Genomic DNA, 17,557 nt, shown 5'->3' on the forward strand with positions numbered 1-17,557 from the left:
AGATAGGAAAATAACCCAGTGAAGAAACAAGTAAAAAATTTGAAGATACTTCAGTGAAGACGTACATGTGGCCAACAGGCACATGGAAAGACGCTCAATAATATTAGTCCTAATGCAAAGTAAAAACATTGAGATTAAAACCGTGCAATGCCATCACACAGTTTTTAGAATGGTCAGAAGTAAGAATGACTGAGCGTGTCAGGTGTGGGTGAGGGCGTGGAGAAATCGGGACCCCCCTGCACTGCAGGTAGGCGTGTAAGATGGGACAGTCGTTTTGGAAAGCAGGTTGGCAGTTTCTTAAAAAGTTAAACATACGACCTAGCTATTTCACCCCTAGGTGTTTACCCAAAACAAATGAAAACATGTGTCCCTACGAAGTCCTGCACATGAATGTTCATAGCAACTTCATTTGAAACAGCCCCAAACCGGAAGCAAGCTCAGTGCCCATCAACAGGTGTGTGGATAAACCGCGATAGGTCCATACGAGGGAGTACCGCTCGGCAAAAAAAAAAAAAAAAAAAAATGGAATGAGCCATCCACACACCATACAACACGGATGAGTTTTGAATAATTATGCTGAGAGAGAGAAGCCAAACAAAAAAAGAATACGTGCTCCATGATTCCATCGGTGTAAAATTCTAAGAGACGCAGATTCATCTAACAGTGACAGAACAGATCAGTGGTTGCCTGGGGGTGATGGGCCGGGGTGGGCACGAAGGGGCGATGGATGTATAGTCTTGATGAAAGTGATGGTTCCACAAGTGTGTGCATGTATCCGAACATGTCAAATTGTGCATTTTTACTGTGTGTCCAATATATCTAAATAAAATGGTTTCTGCAAGTGCGTGGAGAAGAGCTTTGTTGGATCCAGCTGACCTTGGCTGGCAGTGCAAGGTCAGAAAGGACCAGTTATGACCCTGCAGCCCTAGGAACCCTACCAGTTTCCCGCCCTTTCCGATTGGCTTGTGAGTTTTACATATTTGCTTCCTGTCATCTCTGCCTATCTCCTTATCCAAACATATTTCATTCTTTATTTTCCTGTAGGTGGATCAGTTTGAGTGTGAATTGTGGGCAACCGAACTCTTATCCTAGATGATAGTAAATCTCCCCAATTGGTGCCTTTGCTTGCCAGGTATTAGTAGACACACTTGAGGGTTTTGACAAACCCAATTCAGACAGTCTTAAATATAAAAGGATCTTTATGGGCTCAGATTTTGGAAACGCTAAGAGGTGGATATCAGGCACAGCTTGATCCCAGGGGTGCAGCTGATGTTATCGCTGTGATTCTTTTGTTCTCTCTCGGCTTCCTTTCTCAGGCAGGCTTTCCTCAGCCACCTGCAGCAACAGAGAAAGAGCCCCTCCTTCCTGAGTGGTCCAGGAAAAGATCCCAAGTTCAGCCCTCACTGGCTGGGCCTGGGACAGCCTGTACCAGTCCCTGGCCAGGGAGATGAGGCGCTTTTTATGTCATCTGCCCGAGAGCCAGGGGTGGAGTCGGCCAGATACAAAGAATGGGTGGAAAGTAGGGAGAGGATGTTCTCCAAAGGCAGGTGGGGATCAGTGTTACCGGAAGCAAAGAGGGCATGGGTGTCAGCAGGGAAAAGCAACAGAGGACCCGGCACCGGGGAACAAATCTGATTATTTTTATTTTTTAACGAAGTGGAACGTTAAAATGCTTCCAAAAGTCAAAAGCTTACAAAAAGATCACTCACGCAAAGGGAGTGACCACTTCTACGCTGTTCCCCACTCCCCTCGTAAGTCACTGATTTCTGTGAGTCCTAATTTATCCTTCCTGTTTTCTTTATTTTGTAAAGAGAGATATCTGTATGTTTTCTTGTTTCCTCCCTTCTTTGCACAAAAGATAGCATACTGTATGTGCTCGTTTGCACTTGCCTTTTTCATTTAACAAGAGAATGAAAAACATTTCTAACTAGCCATGCTAATTCTTGCTATTATCACACGGGATCCAGCATTGACTTGTAGATAATGGGATATGCGTGTGAGCGTACGAGCCTTTTCTTCTGGTGAGCGGTGTCTTTATCCTTTTGAGCCTGGGTTGTGAGTGAATCACTGTCTTCTTCCCACGCAGATGGAGGCAGCTATGCCGTCCACGACTCCCGGGCCCCCAGTCTAGGCTCAGGGGGTGAGAGTCCCCCATCGAGCCCCACCGGACACAACTGGGAGATCAACTATCAAGAGGCAGCAATCTACCTCCAGGTGAGCGTCTCCGATCAGGATCTGTTCTCGGTGCCTGTTGGTCGAGCAGGGTACCCGGGCCTCTGCTACGTGCCCAGAAATTCAGTTCTGGCTCTGGTCCCTGTCCCTGCTCCTGTCTCAACTTTCAGTGAGGAGAGCCAGCCCGATCGTGCCCAGACAGGGAGGGCAATGTGCGTGGGCTTTCCTGTGACTCCCGGTTTTGGCCCTGCCTGTCCCCAAGGTTCCCTGAGTCTGTCCGCTTGGCCTTCCCTGCCTCGCTCCCCATTCTCAGGCACTGACGGTCAGTTCTCGAGGGGGAGTTCTTGAAATAACATAATACTGTAGCAGGGGTTGGTCGGCCTGGTATGGGAACTTAGAGATAGGCCTTTATTCCTTTCCTGCCTAATTTGCTGTTGCTTTCACATTTGCTATTTCTTTCTTGGTTCTTGTTTTTTTTTTTTCCCCCCTCTTTTTTTCAATAAAAACAATGCTTTCTTTATAGAAGTAATACATGCCCACTGCAGTAAGTTTAGGTACAAAGGGGATGTGGCAAAAACATTCACCTGAGTCACTGTCAACATTATTTAGGAATAAGGGGTGCCTGGGTGCCTCGGTCGGTTAAGCGTCCGACTCTGGATTTTGGCCCAGGTCATGATCTCACGTTTTGTGAGTTCGAGCCCTGTGTCGGGCTCTGTGCTGACAGCATGGAGCCTGCTTGGGATTCTCTATCCTTCTCTCTCTCTGCCCCATCCCACTCATGCTGTCTCTCTCTTTCAAAATAAATAAACTTAAAAAATTTTATTAAAAAAGAATAATACAGGGGTTTTCTGTGTTTTGTAAAGTAATTTTAAAGTCACGTGATATGTACAGTTGTATAATCTGCTTTTTTTATAGTTTGTGACAGAAGCTTTTTTCTTATGTTTATTAAAATTCCTAGAAACAAATTTTAATGACTTTATATCTGATAAATGGATCCTAATTTATGTAAACTGTCCTGAAAAGGCTGGATATTTTCCCATCTTTTATACTTCCCTTATTATATATTATGCATTTCCCTATTATAAATCATAATCCGAGGACAATCCATGCATCGAGCTATTTCTCTCTCTCTCTTTCTCTCTTTAAGATCCAGGATTATTTTATTAGGAAAGCCTCTAAGAAGTGGAATTTACCAGATGGAAGGAAGCAACATTTTTAGGGCCCTTGATGTACAGTTATCAAATATTCTCCAAGGGGGAGACTGCCTCTTAACTGCCTGTCTCACCGTCTGTAGCATTAGTCACTATAATCTTGCCATTCTTGTCACCGTAAAATGTCAGTTTCCTGTGTGCACTGAGTAAGAGTGTAGATGGGGAAGTGGAATTTTTCTTAAATTCATTTGAATAATAATTTTCCCTAATCTTTTTTCTTTGAAGCAGCTCTCACATTGCAAGTATGCATGTGTGTGTGCGTGTGCGTGTGTGTGTGCGTTTTAAAGATTTCATTAAATTCGGATAGTCATTTCATAGTTGCTCAGCTCCCTTTATGCTTCTCTTGTTTTATGCAGCATCACATAAGTTGTGTTCCTCACCAGATACATTTTGGTTCAGGTGAAAACAATAGAAATGCTTCCGGGACATTTTGGCAAGCTCGGGCATGCCTGTCGGTGATCTGGAAGGGTGCCGCAGGGTCACTCTGTGCACTGTCACCTTAAGGTTGAATAGACGCTATCTAAGCACAGGATGGATCAAAACACAGAGTTCGGATGGCTTGGGGGACTTGAGAAGTCTGGTAATTCCTTCACTCCTTAAGCAGGTGAGAACATCAGTAGTGAAAATATCTGCCTTTAAGTGGGCACCTGCTGGTTAGTCTAACAACCCTCCAAGGTGGTCTGATCATCTCCCGTTCACTGACAAGCAAATGACACTCAGAGGGGCTAACGGAGCCCAAGGCCACCCAGCTAATAAGTTACAGAGCGTGGATGTAAACCGCGTCCAGCTCACCTCAAACAGTGCTTCTCTTCTATACATTGTTGCTTTATTTCTTTACCTGGCCACGTGTATCCACTTGAAAATGGGCCCCCCGTTGTGGAAAAAGAGGCCACAGAACTGCAAGTATAGTATGATAATTTTTACATAACGTTTATGCATCCAGACACACACACACACACACACACACACACACACACACACACACGGGTTCATATACGTATCTAGCAGCATACACCTGTGTGCGCATGCACATGTGCGTAGATCCCCATTCCCATCTGGAAAGTTGTTCATCCAACTCGTAAAGGTGATTATCTTTGGCTGACGGAATTTTTACTGCCTTGTAATCCCGTGTATTATTTGAATTATGTTTACCAACAACGCATCATTTTTTTTTTTTTTTTAATAAAAATCCAAGCAGAACTCAGACGCCTCTGAACGGTAGTTCACGGCTTTTTCGCGTGGGGTGGGTTTGGCTGTTGTCAGATGGTCTTTTTCTCCTGCTTTGCCGCTGAGCTGCGGCATGGCCCCTGAACCAGGCTGTGGGTACGCTCGGATAGTTGGCCCCTTGCTCCTCTGAAGATACCTGGGGCCTGTGGTTTCCTCTCTTCCCAAATTTTACCTGTTAACTCACTCACCCTCGGGAGCCGGGAGCTCTGTGGTCCTGGCACCTCGCAGTGAGGAAATAAGGCCAGTGTTCTCCTTGGGGTTTGGATCAGAATCCAGTGATGTGACTAGTATTTTCCTCCATCCTTGTTGGTGGAGACCTCATCTGCTCTCCTGGCAACTCCAAGTCCTGGAGGTAAAGCCTGAGCGCCCCCCCCCCACCCCCCCCTTGTTGGCGGTTCCCTCTAGCCAGACCTGGCTACTTATTGGAAGATGTTACCCAAGAATTGCATTTTTTAGTAATTCGAACCAGAAGCTTCCCGGGCCACCCTGTGTGTCCTCCCACCGCTCCCCGGCCATGGCGGTGGTGGTAAAAACCACAGCCCTGCGCAGATCACAGGGCCACGAGCGAGGCTTGCCGGCTTGCCCTCTGTCTGCCTGCTGGGATGTTTGTTCCCTTTGTCTGGCCTGCCCCTGTCGAGTCTGTGGTTTGTCTTTATTTTTTGGTAATGAAGCTAGTGATGTCTCTGGCTTCAGGGAAGTGACTTGTTCAAAGCCACCCAGCAAACCACAGCCGAGGTCAGAGCTCCCCACCTCCCAGCTACTGGGAAGTCCCAGGACGGGCTGGGGTCTGGAGAGGTGGTCTCTTACAGGCGTGGATCATCCTCCCAAACATCCATTAAACACCTCCTGTGTGTACCAGGCATCGTGCTGGGTGAGCACTGGACCGCATCCCCGGCCTTTCCTGCTGTCCTGACACAGGCTTGGTGAGCTGAAGCGGCCTCGGGGTGGCACGGAAGCCCACCAGGCCAGAGTGCTTTCCATGCTTTCCACGCACAGTGTTGCCCCTCCGGGCCCAGAGCCGCTCTTCCTCCAGCCTGGCTGCCTCTTCCGCAGGAATCACTGTGGTGTGTTTCACCTCCCCGGAATAAGGGTTGTGAGGACAGAGAGGGTGGTCTCGTCCCAGAGGAGCCGAATAGCTGGAATAGTTGAAGGTCTGACCTCATTCCAAGACAGCTGGAGAGCTTCCAGAAGGGCTCTGGGTCAGGGGGCCTGGGTGTCCCTTCCTGCTCCACGACTTTCCCCTCCAGGAAGTGAAGAGTCCTTCCAGTGGGAAGAGTCTATGCTGAGTGTTCGTTCTGGAAGTGAAAGAGGCAGGTGCCCTCAACTCAGCACTCCTGATGTTTGGGGCTGGGTAACTCTTCGGCACGGGGACCTCTCCTGTGCATCTTAGGATGTTTAGTGGCATCCTTGGAATTTGCGCGCTGGTTGCCAGCAGCACCCCCAGGTGTGATGAACAAATGTCTCCAGGCCGGGATGGGGTGGAGGAAGCGGGGGGCGGGGCAGCGTTGCCCCTAGTTCAGAAGCACTAAAGACGACGCGTGTGGAACATTACCGGCTTTGGCTGCTGGACGGGGTGCTGATGGGGGAGAGCTGATGGGGTGGGGTGACCCTTATCGCTGTGCCCACCAATTACAGGGGGGCAGCGAAGACTCCTCCCCGCAGCCACCAGAAGGCTGACCCTAACAGGGAGGGTCAGCACTGGCCCTAGGGTGTCATCTGCTTGTCACAAGTGGACCGTCCCCAGGGCCCTGCCATCAGCAGGAGGCTCATCACAATCTGGTGATTGTGCGGCTCTGTGAGCTCAGGGGCCACTGAAGCTTCTGTGCTGCGATTTTCTCATCTGTCAAATGGGACAATGAAAGCCCCTGCCAGAGAGGGGATGTGGTCAGGAGTAAAGGAGTGTCCAGGGCTCAGGTAAGGGGCTGAGCCTGGTGCCTGGCCGGGTGGGCACCTTGGTCAAGGTCAGCCCCTGTCCCATTACTGTCGGAGCTCAGGAATGAGGGCAAGGCCTGTCATTGTGGAGGAGTTAGGAAAGGAGATGAGTCAAGAAGTGAATGAGGCAGGTGCTCTCAACTCAGCACTATACTTACTATATGTATATATATAGAGGTAGTCTCAGGCTCCTTTTTTTCTCAATGTTAGTACCATTTATAATCATAATAACAGGTAATATCAACAGGGAGCCTATTGTATGCCAGACATCCTAAGTGCCCTACAGGAGCCCTGTGAGTAAGGACGTGTGTCATAGCCCACTGGTAGTTGAAGAAGGGGAAGGAACATTCTCCGCCTCGTCCAGGGAGGAGCAGGGAAGCCAGGACTCAGCTGTATTTGCTTGCCCGCCCCCCCCCCCCCCCCCCCCCCCGCCCCGGCCCTTTACAACCCACGGGTGCTTCTGAGAGCCGGAATTTGGCCACTAAGGGGCTCACACGTGCTGCCTCTGTTCTCGTTCTCTCGGGGACTCTTTATTCTTTGATCCTTCCAGGCGGTCCTGAGGAAGAAGCCGGTCTCTTGAGGGACCCGACCGGGGTGCAGTTTGGTGAAGACAATACTTTTGGTCTCCCATCGGCTTCCATCCCGGGCTCGACACTTCGCTCGTTTGCCAAGGGCCCTCCTTCTCCCCCAGCCCCTGGCACCTCTTTGGTGCTGTGTCTCCTCGAGGCCCGTTTGCCCACACTGCTCTCGTTCCTTCAGGAAGGCGAGAATAATGACAAGTTCTTCACCCACCCCAAGAACGCCAAAGCGCTGGCGGCCTACCTCTTCGCACACAACCACCTTTTCTACCTGATGGAGCTGTCCACGGCCCTGCTCCTGCTGCTGCTCTCCCTGTGTGAGGCCCCCGCCGTCCCCGCGCTCCGGCTCGGCATTTACGTGAGTGTCCGCTTGGCCAGCCCGGAAGGGAACATTCTGGTAGAGCAGATGCCCCCGGTGGATTTAGAACAGAGAGGCCCGGGTGTGTGCGGCGGGCATCACAGAGGCCTCGGGAGCAGCATTGGATTGCCAGTCTTGCATGGGATCCCTGCTGGAGTGAATGCTCTCTGTGATTGGGCTTACTGGTACCTTCCGGGGGTGGGGGGGGGGGGCGCGCCATATGATTGGCTCATGGAGGGCTGTGGGCCATACCTTGGTTCCAGGGGAGCAGTGCACCTGGCTGCGGTCCCACCCACCGTCTGCAACCTCAGGGGAAAAGGTAGCCGGGTGTGACCGCCGGGAGGCCAGGGGCCTGGTGGGGCTACACCTCCTCCTGCCCCCTGGTTGCAGGTCCACGCGACCCTGGAGCTGTTCGCCCTGATGGTGGTTGTCTTTGAGCTCTGCATGAAGCTGCGGTGGCTGGGCCTCCACACCTTCATCCGACACAGACGGACCATGGTCAAGGTGATGTGTCCGTGTCCGAATGGCGTTTTCTCCCACGTCAGCTTCCGGCCTGTATCTTCAGTTCAATTCCGAATCCCCCGTGGGCCGAGCCCTGCACTCGGCACTGCAGCCCTGGGGCCCTGTCCTTGCCAAGCCTTGCAGAGCCTCGCCCCGGATGTCGGGGTGATGCTAACGGGAGCCACTGTGATTTGGCACCTAGCGTGTGCCCGGCATTGGCACAACAGCCTTTGCGGGAGATGTGTTCCTCTTCCTAGTTCATACCCTGCCGGCCAGACGAGAATGGGATCTAAATCCCAAAGGCTTGGGGTTCAAACCCAGGTCTGTCTGGCCTCCAAGCCCACGCGGATCAGTAACCAGTAACATACACCTCTCTTCCGGGCAGCGAGTAGGCATGAGTCAGAGTGTGCTTTGCCATGTAAAAAGCATGCACGCTTGTCCAGGAGAAGGTGCCCAAGGAATGGCACATCAGGATGCCCTGCAGACATCAGGGGCCTTCCCGGTGGGAATGGGGAGGGCTGAAGGCAGAGGGCGGGCAGATGTGGCCAGGCAGAGTGGCCGATGAGCTGCTGGGAACAGGGCTTCATTCCCCCCGGGGCCATACATCTGTGCCAGCAGCCAGAGGGCTTGTGTCCAGGGGCTGCTCGATGTCGGGGGGCTGGGGGAGGGGGTGCTGAGAGAGAGCTGGAGAGAAGGGAAGGGCCTCTCGAGGCCAGAGTGGGCAGGATCTTGCCAGCCCTCTGTTCGTGGTGTGCAGGTAGGGGCTGGAGAAGGAGCTGATGGAGCTCTGTGCCCGTCCACCCCCAGACCTCCGTGCTGGTGGTGCAGTTCATCGAGGCCATCGTGGTGCTGGTACGGCAGACATCCCACGTGCGTGTGACCCGGGCTCTGCGCTGCATTTTCCTCGTGGACTGTCGGTACTGCGGCGGCGTCCGGCGGTAAGGCCCCCGGGGGACGAGACGGTCGCTATCCTGGCCTGGCCCGGACCTCTGGGCCTGTGGAGCAGGACCCAGCGAGTCAAGTAGCGATGGGATCAGTTCTGCACGCTGGGAGAACACACGCCCGCTCACTTCCTTCGAAGTGGACCCGCACAGGGCAGAAGGCGGTCCTCCACTCGGGTTTCAGTTTCCTGGCTCCGGGTCCGGGGCTCTTTCCCGTCTTATTTGCAGCCTCCTGGGGCTGGCTTCTCTCTCGGACACATTATTTGCCCAAACACAGCGGCAGTGACCTCTCAAAGCAGGCAACTGCACAAAGTCTGAGTGACTCAGCAGGCTGACCCCCTCCCTGAGCCCGGGGGCTGGACTCAAACCTGCCCACTAGCCTGGAGTTGAGCTTAGTGCTGCAGACTCCATCTGGAAAGTCTCTTGGCTGGGATGCTGAGAGAGAGCAGGCTGGGCAGTTCATTCTTCGGGCCCATGCTTGTTTCCAAAGCTGGAAACGAGTGTCCCAGGACTAGGTGGCCCTGAAATGCCTTTGTGCGTCCTGCTCCTGGAAGCTCGGTGCCCAAGGCCATGTGCTTGGCCTTCTGCTGTTCCCCCCCACTACTCACCAGGGCCCTTGCCTGCTTGGGCTCCGCAAGCAGGAGGAAGGGGCTGTGTGTGGCGTACCTGGCCCGGTTTTTCCCCGTCGCCCCCGGGCGGAAGTCCCCTGGGAAAACGCCGAGCGTGACGTCACAAACCAGGGTGCCGCGGGCCTTAGTGTGGTATGAGTCGGGAGCCCCGGCCCCCACCTCGCCCGTGGAGTCCCAGACAGCCCCCCACTTGGGCCCCACGCCCCCTCCCCGCCTCACCCCTCCGGCCCTGCTGTCTCCCCAGCAACCTGCGACAGATCTTCCAATCTCTGCCACCCTTCATGGACATTCTCCTGCTGCTGCTCCTCTTCATGCTTATCTTCGCCATCCTTGGTGAGTTCCCCGCGCCCCGAGGCCCTGATGGCCCCCCCCGGAGCAAATTCGCGGTTGAAGACGAACTCACTCTGACAGTTGGAGAAGTTCAGGAAGCTTTTACACGTGTGCAACACGCACGACCTTCGGCTTAGGAAATGAAGTCTTAGGAGTAAAATGCAAAGCCCCTCTGTATCTTTTCATGACCCCTGGTCCCTTCCCCTCAGAGGTACCCCCCCGACCTAAGCCTACCACTGCCACGTGTATCTTTCTAGCTATACTTTATATTTCCTGAAACAGCAAGTAAGTGGTATTGCTGTGCATATCAAAACATGTTATGGGGCGCCTGGACGGCTCAGCCGGTTGGGTGGCCGACTTCGGCGCAGGTCGTGATCTCGTGGTCCGTGAGTTTGAGCCCCGCGTCGGGCTCTGGGCCGACCGCTCGGGGCCTGGAGCCCACTTCCGATTCTGTGTCTCCCTCTCTATCTGGCCCTCCCCCACTCCCCCTCTCCCCCCCACCCCCCCCACCCGCCGTCTCTCAAAATGAATGAACATTAAAAAAAATTTTAAACAAATAAACATTTTATAGAAATGGTTACATGATGTGTGCGGGGGGGGGGGGGTGGGGGGCCCTCCTGCAAGTTGCTCTTTGGCGGTTTCTTCCGTTGTTGGGCATTTTCACCATTACACGTCACACTGTAGTGAACGCTCACACATCGGCCACTGGCTCCCTCTTTGCCTCCGACCCTCCACCCGACCACCCCACTCTCTGTAGAACTTCCTTTGTGCTCCAAGGGGGCTAAATTACCTTGAGGGCAGAACTTTTCCCTTTTCCCACTCGGGATTTCAAGGACTCAGGGCAATAGCCCATTCCAGGAGGGAGGAAACCGAGGGTGTTCGCACCCCAGGACCCTGGGCTATATCAAGGGAATCTCTTTGGAATTGTCACTTGGAATTGTCCAGCCTGTGGTTGAGTTTCATTTGGTCTGAAAATGTTGAGCCGACATTTGAAAATTAGATTTATTACATGAAAATACAGATTTCTAGCCTTGAAAAAAATGGGTTTTTTAATTTAAAAAATGGAGGTATAATTGACATACAACATTGTGTTTGTTGTAGGTGCACAACAGAACGATTTAATATTTGTGTATAATGTGAAAGGACCACCACAGTAAATCTAGTTATCACCTGTCACCACACACAGTTGCAAATTTTTTTTTCTCTTCTGATGAGAACTTTTAAGACCTCCCTGAGCAACTTTCAAATATACAACAGAGTGTTGTTAACTACTCAACATGCTGGACGTCCAGTCTTTTTTTTTTTTAAGGTTATTTATTTATTAAAAAAATTTTTTTTTAATGTTTATTTATTTTGAGGGAGAGAGAGAGACAGAATACAAGCAGGGGAGGGGCAGAGAGAGGGAGACACAGAATCCAGAGCAGGCTCCAGGCTCCGAGCTGTCAGCCCAGAGCCCGACACGGGGCTCAAACTCACAAGCCGTGAGATCGTGACCTGAGCCAAGGTCAGACGCTCAACCAACTGAGCCACCCAGGCGCCCCCATCCAGCCTCTTTAAACAGCAGACTTGATTCTTGGGCCACGTATCACACCTGCTCCTTTGGACAGAGCGCGTGTTCTCCAGAGTGCTGCTGTCCCCACCACTCCCTGATGCTTTCCCTCTGCCTCCAGCACTCGTTTACATTTATTTGTGCAGTCCTTTGATGTCGGGTTTGGGACCTCTGCTCTAACCCTTTTTATCTGTGTGTTTTCTGCCCCCGTGTAGGTTTCTACTTGTTCTCCTCTAATCCCTCGGACCCCGTAAGTAGTCACCATGTTTATCCTGTTTCTTCTTCTATTTGGGGCCTATCCCCGCAGACAAGGGGGCCGGCCACATGAGGAAGGTTTCTCAGCACGGCTTACGGCTCCTTGAGGGACGACACTTGAGCTGGTCCCTTCCTTAAGCACTGAAAGGGAATCCCCTTTACTTGCCTTGAGAGGCAGGCTTCCAGGATCAGATCTGGAACAGATTTGGTGAAGGGACAGTGGAGGGGCGCCAGACGGATGGCGCAGACATGTGATTCTCTAGGAAAACAGTCCCACCGGTTGTCTGCTTCTGCCAGAAGCGCAGAGTTCGAGAAGGCTGGAGGCGGCTGGACTCCGCATTCGCTCACCCCCACTGCCATCCGTTAGGACTCCTTGGGAGGAGGGAGAGTGGATGGCGAGGGGAGGGGAAGGGAAGGGCGGGCACTCCAGGTGGCCCATCACAGCCTGCCTTCTTTCCCTCCAGTACTTCAGCACCCTGGAGAACAGCATCGTCAGTCTCTTTGTCCTTCTGACCACAGCCAAGTGAGTCTGTCTCTGCGTTGGCTTGGGCCCTCTGCTGGTGCCCCAGGGTCTTCTCTTATCAGCAAGAATATCCCACACCTGAGGGCAGACAGGTGCTCGGGACACTGTGAGGGATGGGGGTGGCCCAATGAGCTCAAAGCTCGTGGATGTGGACGAGAGGAGGGGCAGGTGGGGGTGGGGCTGGCAAGGCAGAAAGGAGAGATGTCCTCCGTGAGGATGGAGAAAGGGAGAAGGCAGCCGCGGGGCCCTGCGGTGATGCTCTGCAAATCCAGTTTCCCAGATGTGATGATGCCCTCCTACTCCCGGAACCCCTGGTCCTGTGTCTTCTTCATCGTCTACCTCTCCATCGAGCTGTACTTCATCATGAACCTGGTGAGTGAGCGTGCGTCGCGCCACTGGAGCAGCCATTCCAGCCGGCACAGCGCCGGGCACCGCGGGAACGGAGAAGTCCGGCCCGCTGTCGGCCTCCGTCCGGGATGGGGTCCCAGGCTGTGGTCAAGTGTGGTGTGGTGGCAGACGCCCTGGCGGGACTTGAGTTCAGCTGGTTCCCGGTGGGTACCCCTGGGATGATACTGCCGCGGCTCTTAGGCCTGGAGCTAGCCCTTAGGTCAGGGTGCCCTGGGGCCGTTCGTTCTCCAGCAAATGTGTGTCACAACAACTCTAAAAGCTGGCACCACCGAAGCCTTTGCCAGGCACCGGGCAGAGTGCTCCGTACGTGAGGATTAAATGATTTTCCACAAAAATTCTGGAGGTTCTGTTATGATCCTCAGCTTGTAACTGAGGAAACTGAAGGCCAGACTGACAAAGCAACTTGCTCACAGCTGCACAGCTCGGGGTGGCCAGGTGAGCTGGTCCGATCCCAGAGATCTGCCCTTAACCGCTCCCCCTTACTGCACCCACGTGTCTGTTTCCACCCCATTGATCGGGAACCATTAGCAAAGCAATCCAGGACGCATTCTGCTAAGGAGAACGTCAAGTCCCCGCGCACCCTGGGAACTTTGGAGGTGTTTGCGGAGGCCCAGCTGGCCACCAGAAAGCCTCTTCCCATCAGCAGATGGCCCCTAGGATGAGGCCATTAGGTCCGTGTCGAGACCACACGTCAATGGCAGACTGTCGGCAGAGGCTTTTATCAAAGCTTGTATTTATTTGTATACTTCTGAAGAGCATTCCTCCGCCGGCCCAGGGTAGAAATGGAGAGCACCTCCCCTGGGGCAGACTTAGGAAGTCTCCTAAAAACTTGAGATCCTATCTGTCTTTATATGTGGTATAGTTATTATATCCTGTTGTCGGTTTAGAATCATAAAAAGATATTCTGTGTAACTGACTTGTTTTAATTTGTAATATATTTCGAGCTGTGAGAATCTAGGGCACAGGTCAGCAAAGCTGCAGCCTGCTGGCCAAAGCCAGCCCACCACCGATTTCTATAAATAAAGTTTTATTGGCGCACAGCCATGGCCATTTGTTTGCGCATCATCTGCGGCTGATTTCATGCCACGGCTACAGGGTTGAGTACTTTCAACAGACACCATCTGGCCTTCAGAGCCTAGAACATTTGCTATATGTCCCTCTCCAGGAAAAGTTTGCTGCCCCTCCCTCGATCTAAAGGAGGAAAAAATGGGGGACCAATTTGAAGGGATGGAAAAGACCAGGGAGTGTCCCTCAAGATATTTTCGAGAGAAAAAGAAAGCGTTTCCAAAAAAGCTTTCTTTCAGATCTGATCCCGCCCTCCCGACACAGACTGTGTCGTAAACATTCCAGCCCTGGAATTGGGCAGCCCGGCACTGTTGTGCCCTGGAGGGCAGGCCACCTCACTGCCTGGATTTCTGGGGCTGTGCACGAAGCTGTGACTCACCGGGACTGGGAGGGAGCAAGGGGGCGAGGGAGGACCGTCCTGTGCCATGATGCTCCTTCTTGCTCCGAGGTTGGGGCGGACAGCGGCTCCCTGGCCATCAGGCTGGGTATAGAATCCAGGGCGCTTCTCTAGCTGTTTTCCCTTAGAACACTGCCCAGCCAGGCGTGGGCTTAGGTGGAGAGAGGCGACCAGGGGAAATACAATGACGTCTTCACGCATCCCAAGAGAGGAGACTTACAAGTGGCCGCGGGTGGCTTCCTCTGCAGACGCCTGGAGACTAACTTCCCGTATCCCCGAGGGGCAGGTGGGAGGGTCCTCTCAAGCCCCCCTTCTGGGGTGGCTGGGAGAGCACCCTCTGGAGGCAGAGGACGAACTCCCCGACTCCTTCAGGCCCCGCCACGCGGGGGAGCCAGGTCCTGTGTTCTTCCCTCACAGCTTCTGGCCGTGGTGTTCGACACCTTCAATGACATTGAGAAACGCAAGTTCAAGTCTCTGCTGCTGCATAAGCGAACCGCCATCCAGCATGCCTACCGCCTGCTCGTCAGCCAACGGGTACGGAGGAGTGGGGGTGGGGCCGGGGAGAGGACCAGTCCCTGTTCTCTCTCGCTGGCCCAGAGTAGCGCCTAAGCACGGCCGGGCCGGCAGCTTTAGAAACCAAGAGTTCTGCCCCTGGGAAAACCCGAAAGAGCCAGATGCCCTGGGATCCCTCGTTGTCCTGGGCGTCCGGAGTGGCTGACCCCAAGGGAAGGGCAGTCTGGGCTCTGTATTTCCCCGTGTTCGCATGGCCCTCTGTCCTCTCCCTGCAGAGGCCCGCCGGCGTCTCCTACAGGCAATTTGAAGGCCTGATGCGCTTCTACAGGCCCCGGATGAGTGCCAGGGAGCGCTATCTGACTTTCAAGGCCCTGAATCAGAGCAACACATCTCTGCTCAGGTAAGAGTGGACGCCAGGTGGGGCGGGGTGTCTGGACAAGGTGTTCACACGAGGGAACTGCGGCGGGCAAGGGCCCCAGGAGGTGGGTGGGCAAAGAAGCTTCTTAGAGACTAGTTTTCTCCACAGAGATTCTTACACACGTAGATGGCATCGTTCATCCAGTTTCTTTTCACAAGTAACGGCAGTCCAACCCAAACCCAGTTCCAGCTGGCGTGACAAAAAAGGAGTGTATCGTCTTGTGAAATGGTCCGGCTCTGCCACTCACTCTCGAGTCCTGAGTGAGGTGGGGTAATCCCATTCGAGTGGAGCCACAGAGCCAGGCGAGCACACACACACACACACACACACACACACACACGCCCTCTGACCACGGTTCCTGGCAGAACCTCCAGAACTGGCCCTGAGATGTGTGTGGGCAGTCCTGGTCTTCCAGAATGCTGATGATCCGAACCCTTGTTTCCGGGGAAGGAAGCGGGCCAGCTGTAGAAATGCGAGCGGCTGAGCTCTGTTTGGGCTGAACGCAGTCCCAGCTGTTCCATTCAGTCCTCCGCCAGAGGAGGCTCTGTCCCTGGCTATCTAAGAATCCTAGTGACTAAAGCCATCAGTAGTCAGTATAGACCAAGCGGATTCAGTGGGCATGGCACCCAGAGGAAGGAAATCAGCTGCCTGCAGGTAAGGGTCCCTGGGGCACTGAGGTGCTGAAGGTCGCAGGTGTCCCTGCCCCTTTAAAGGTGACCACGGGTGGACGAGGGAGTCCTGAAACTCAGTGGCAGTGGGTTCTGAATTTTCTTTTTTTTTTTTTTACTTTTCCACGTGGCTTACAACAGCCTGAAGGACTTTTATGATATCTATGAGGTTGCTGCCTTGAAGTGGAAGGTGAGTGTTCGTACGAGACAGAAGACCAGAGAGTGAGCGGGGCTGATTGCTGTGGGGGGGGGGGGGGGGGAGGGAGGGCTGGGCGCACTGGCGGCCCGACTCCTTCCCGCTGGAGCAGCTCGGCTCTCGGCCTGCCTCCCCACCCCGCAACTGCAGGGCTACAGGTGGCCATCCGTGTGCCCTTACACTTGCCCTGTAGCCTCCCGATTAAGAGCACTGAATCTCAGGTAGACCTCATTAGTTACTGTGTGACATCCGGCAAGTGTTGGAACCTTTCCAAGCCTTGTCCCACCTGGGAAATGGGATAACGATGATCCCTGCGGTTACTTCCAGCATCACATAAAAGGAAGGCACACGCACGGTTCCATTTAAATGCTCAGTAAACTAGCTGTCTTTGTCGTCATTTAGATCCCCGAGTGTTCTCGTTCTTCCCCAAGTTAGCTGGGGAAGCAGGGAAGGAAAGCGGCGTCCTGGTCCCCCAGGGCTGGGTTCTGGTCGCCGGTCCTAACACCCTCTCTCCATGGCCCTGTCTCCTGGCCAGGCAAAGAGAAACAGGGAACATTGGTTCGATGAGCTTCCCAGGACAGCGTTCCTCATCTTCAAAGGTAGGGTTGGCCTGAATGTGACATCTCGGCAGCTGGGGACAGATGGAGGTTTCCAGAGACCACAGACGAGCATCTTAAGAGCATATTCATAAGCTGTATGTGTGTGCGTACGCGTCTGAATGTGTGTGTGTGTGTGTACAAGAGACAGTGTGGCTACCCCAGCAGGCAAATAAGTGTTGGACTAGGAAGGAAATCAGTAACTTAAAAACCAGACCAAAAGACCTTTGTGGAATAGTCACTGAAGAACATTTACAAAGTCAGACAAAATGAAAAATTTCCACCTAGAGGTAACCACTGTTCATTTTCTGATGTGTTTCCTTCTGTGTTTGGTTATTTTTCTGTGCGCTTTTTAAAAAAGATGTTTTTATTTAGTTATTTTGAGACCGAGGGAGCGCCCGTGGGGACAGGGGCAGAGAGAAAGGGAGAGAGAATCCCAAGCAGGCTGTGCACTGTCAGCACAGAGCCCAATGCGGGGCTCGAACTCATGAACCTGTGAGATCATGACCTGAGCCGAAGTTGGACATGTAACCGCCTGGGCCACCCAGGCGCCCCTCTGTGTACTTTTTAAAAGGTAGTAGGATTACATTATAGACTCGGTTCCCAACCCTGCCTTTTTACCAAATAATGTATTCTGACCATCCTCCTCACAGGATACGTAGCTGGTGTATGTGATCCCTTACATCATGCTTGCATAGCATAAAATTCAAAATTTTAACATCAAAGCGCCCATATTATTGTTGCCCCTTAGTTGAGTGCCACTTTCAAAGATCCAGTTAGCTCACGGGGCATTTCTCGTGCAGAAAGGCTGAGGCCTGGGTATGGGCCATTATGAATGAGAGTAAGGGGGTATGTTCTATTTTGTGACTTCTCCCACAGCTAGGGCTTGGGGCACAGCTGTTATCCCATATCCTGTAGAGGGTTTTCCATCCCATGGGATGATAGCCACTCAAGTGGATGAATAAATGGTCCAGGGTCAAGGCCAGCAGCAGTGAAGGCTCCGTCCTGGCTCCGGGTTGCCCAGGCTCTCCCCAGAGCAGCTGTTGTCGGTGTGGTCTTGCCTGAGCACTAGCGTGGGGTCACTCTGACG

At 53.1% G+C, this 17,557-nt stretch overlaps 1 protein-coding gene across 4 annotated transcripts in view; it reads left to right on the forward strand.

Annotated features, from left to right (window-relative positions):
* The window catches only part of TPCN1 (two pore segment channel 1), a 62,325-nt gene that overhangs the window by 28,946 nt on the left and 15,822 nt on the right, over positions 1 to 17,557 (forward strand). For all 4 annotated transcript variants that reach the window (XM_086681753.1, XM_086681752.1, XM_086681755.1 and 1 more), the window contains 12 exons: positions 2,087 to 2,214; positions 7,302 to 7,478; positions 7,869 to 7,982; positions 8,787 to 8,917; positions 9,794 to 9,882; positions 11,644 to 11,678; positions 12,148 to 12,206; positions 12,479 to 12,578; positions 14,494 to 14,610; positions 14,865 to 14,989; positions 15,817 to 15,865; positions 16,407 to 16,470. In XM_086681753.1, the coding sequence (XP_086537879.1) occupies positions 2,087 to 2,214; positions 7,302 to 7,478; positions 7,869 to 7,982; positions 8,787 to 8,917; positions 9,794 to 9,882; positions 11,644 to 11,678; positions 12,148 to 12,206; positions 12,479 to 12,578; positions 14,494 to 14,610; positions 14,865 to 14,989; positions 15,817 to 15,865; positions 16,407 to 16,470 (1,188 nt within the window). The remainder of the gene's footprint in view (positions 1 to 2,086; positions 2,215 to 7,301; positions 7,479 to 7,868; positions 7,983 to 8,786; positions 8,918 to 9,793; positions 9,883 to 11,643; positions 11,679 to 12,147; positions 12,207 to 12,478; positions 12,579 to 14,493; positions 14,611 to 14,864; positions 14,990 to 15,816; positions 15,866 to 16,406; positions 16,471 to 17,557) is intronic.

This window comes from Puma concolor, chromosome D3 (assembly GCF_028749965.1).
Source record: "Puma concolor isolate L17-30 chromosome D3, mPumCon1.1.hap2, whole genome shotgun sequence".
Lineage (NCBI taxonomy): Eukaryota > Metazoa > Chordata > Mammalia > Carnivora > Felidae > Puma > Puma concolor.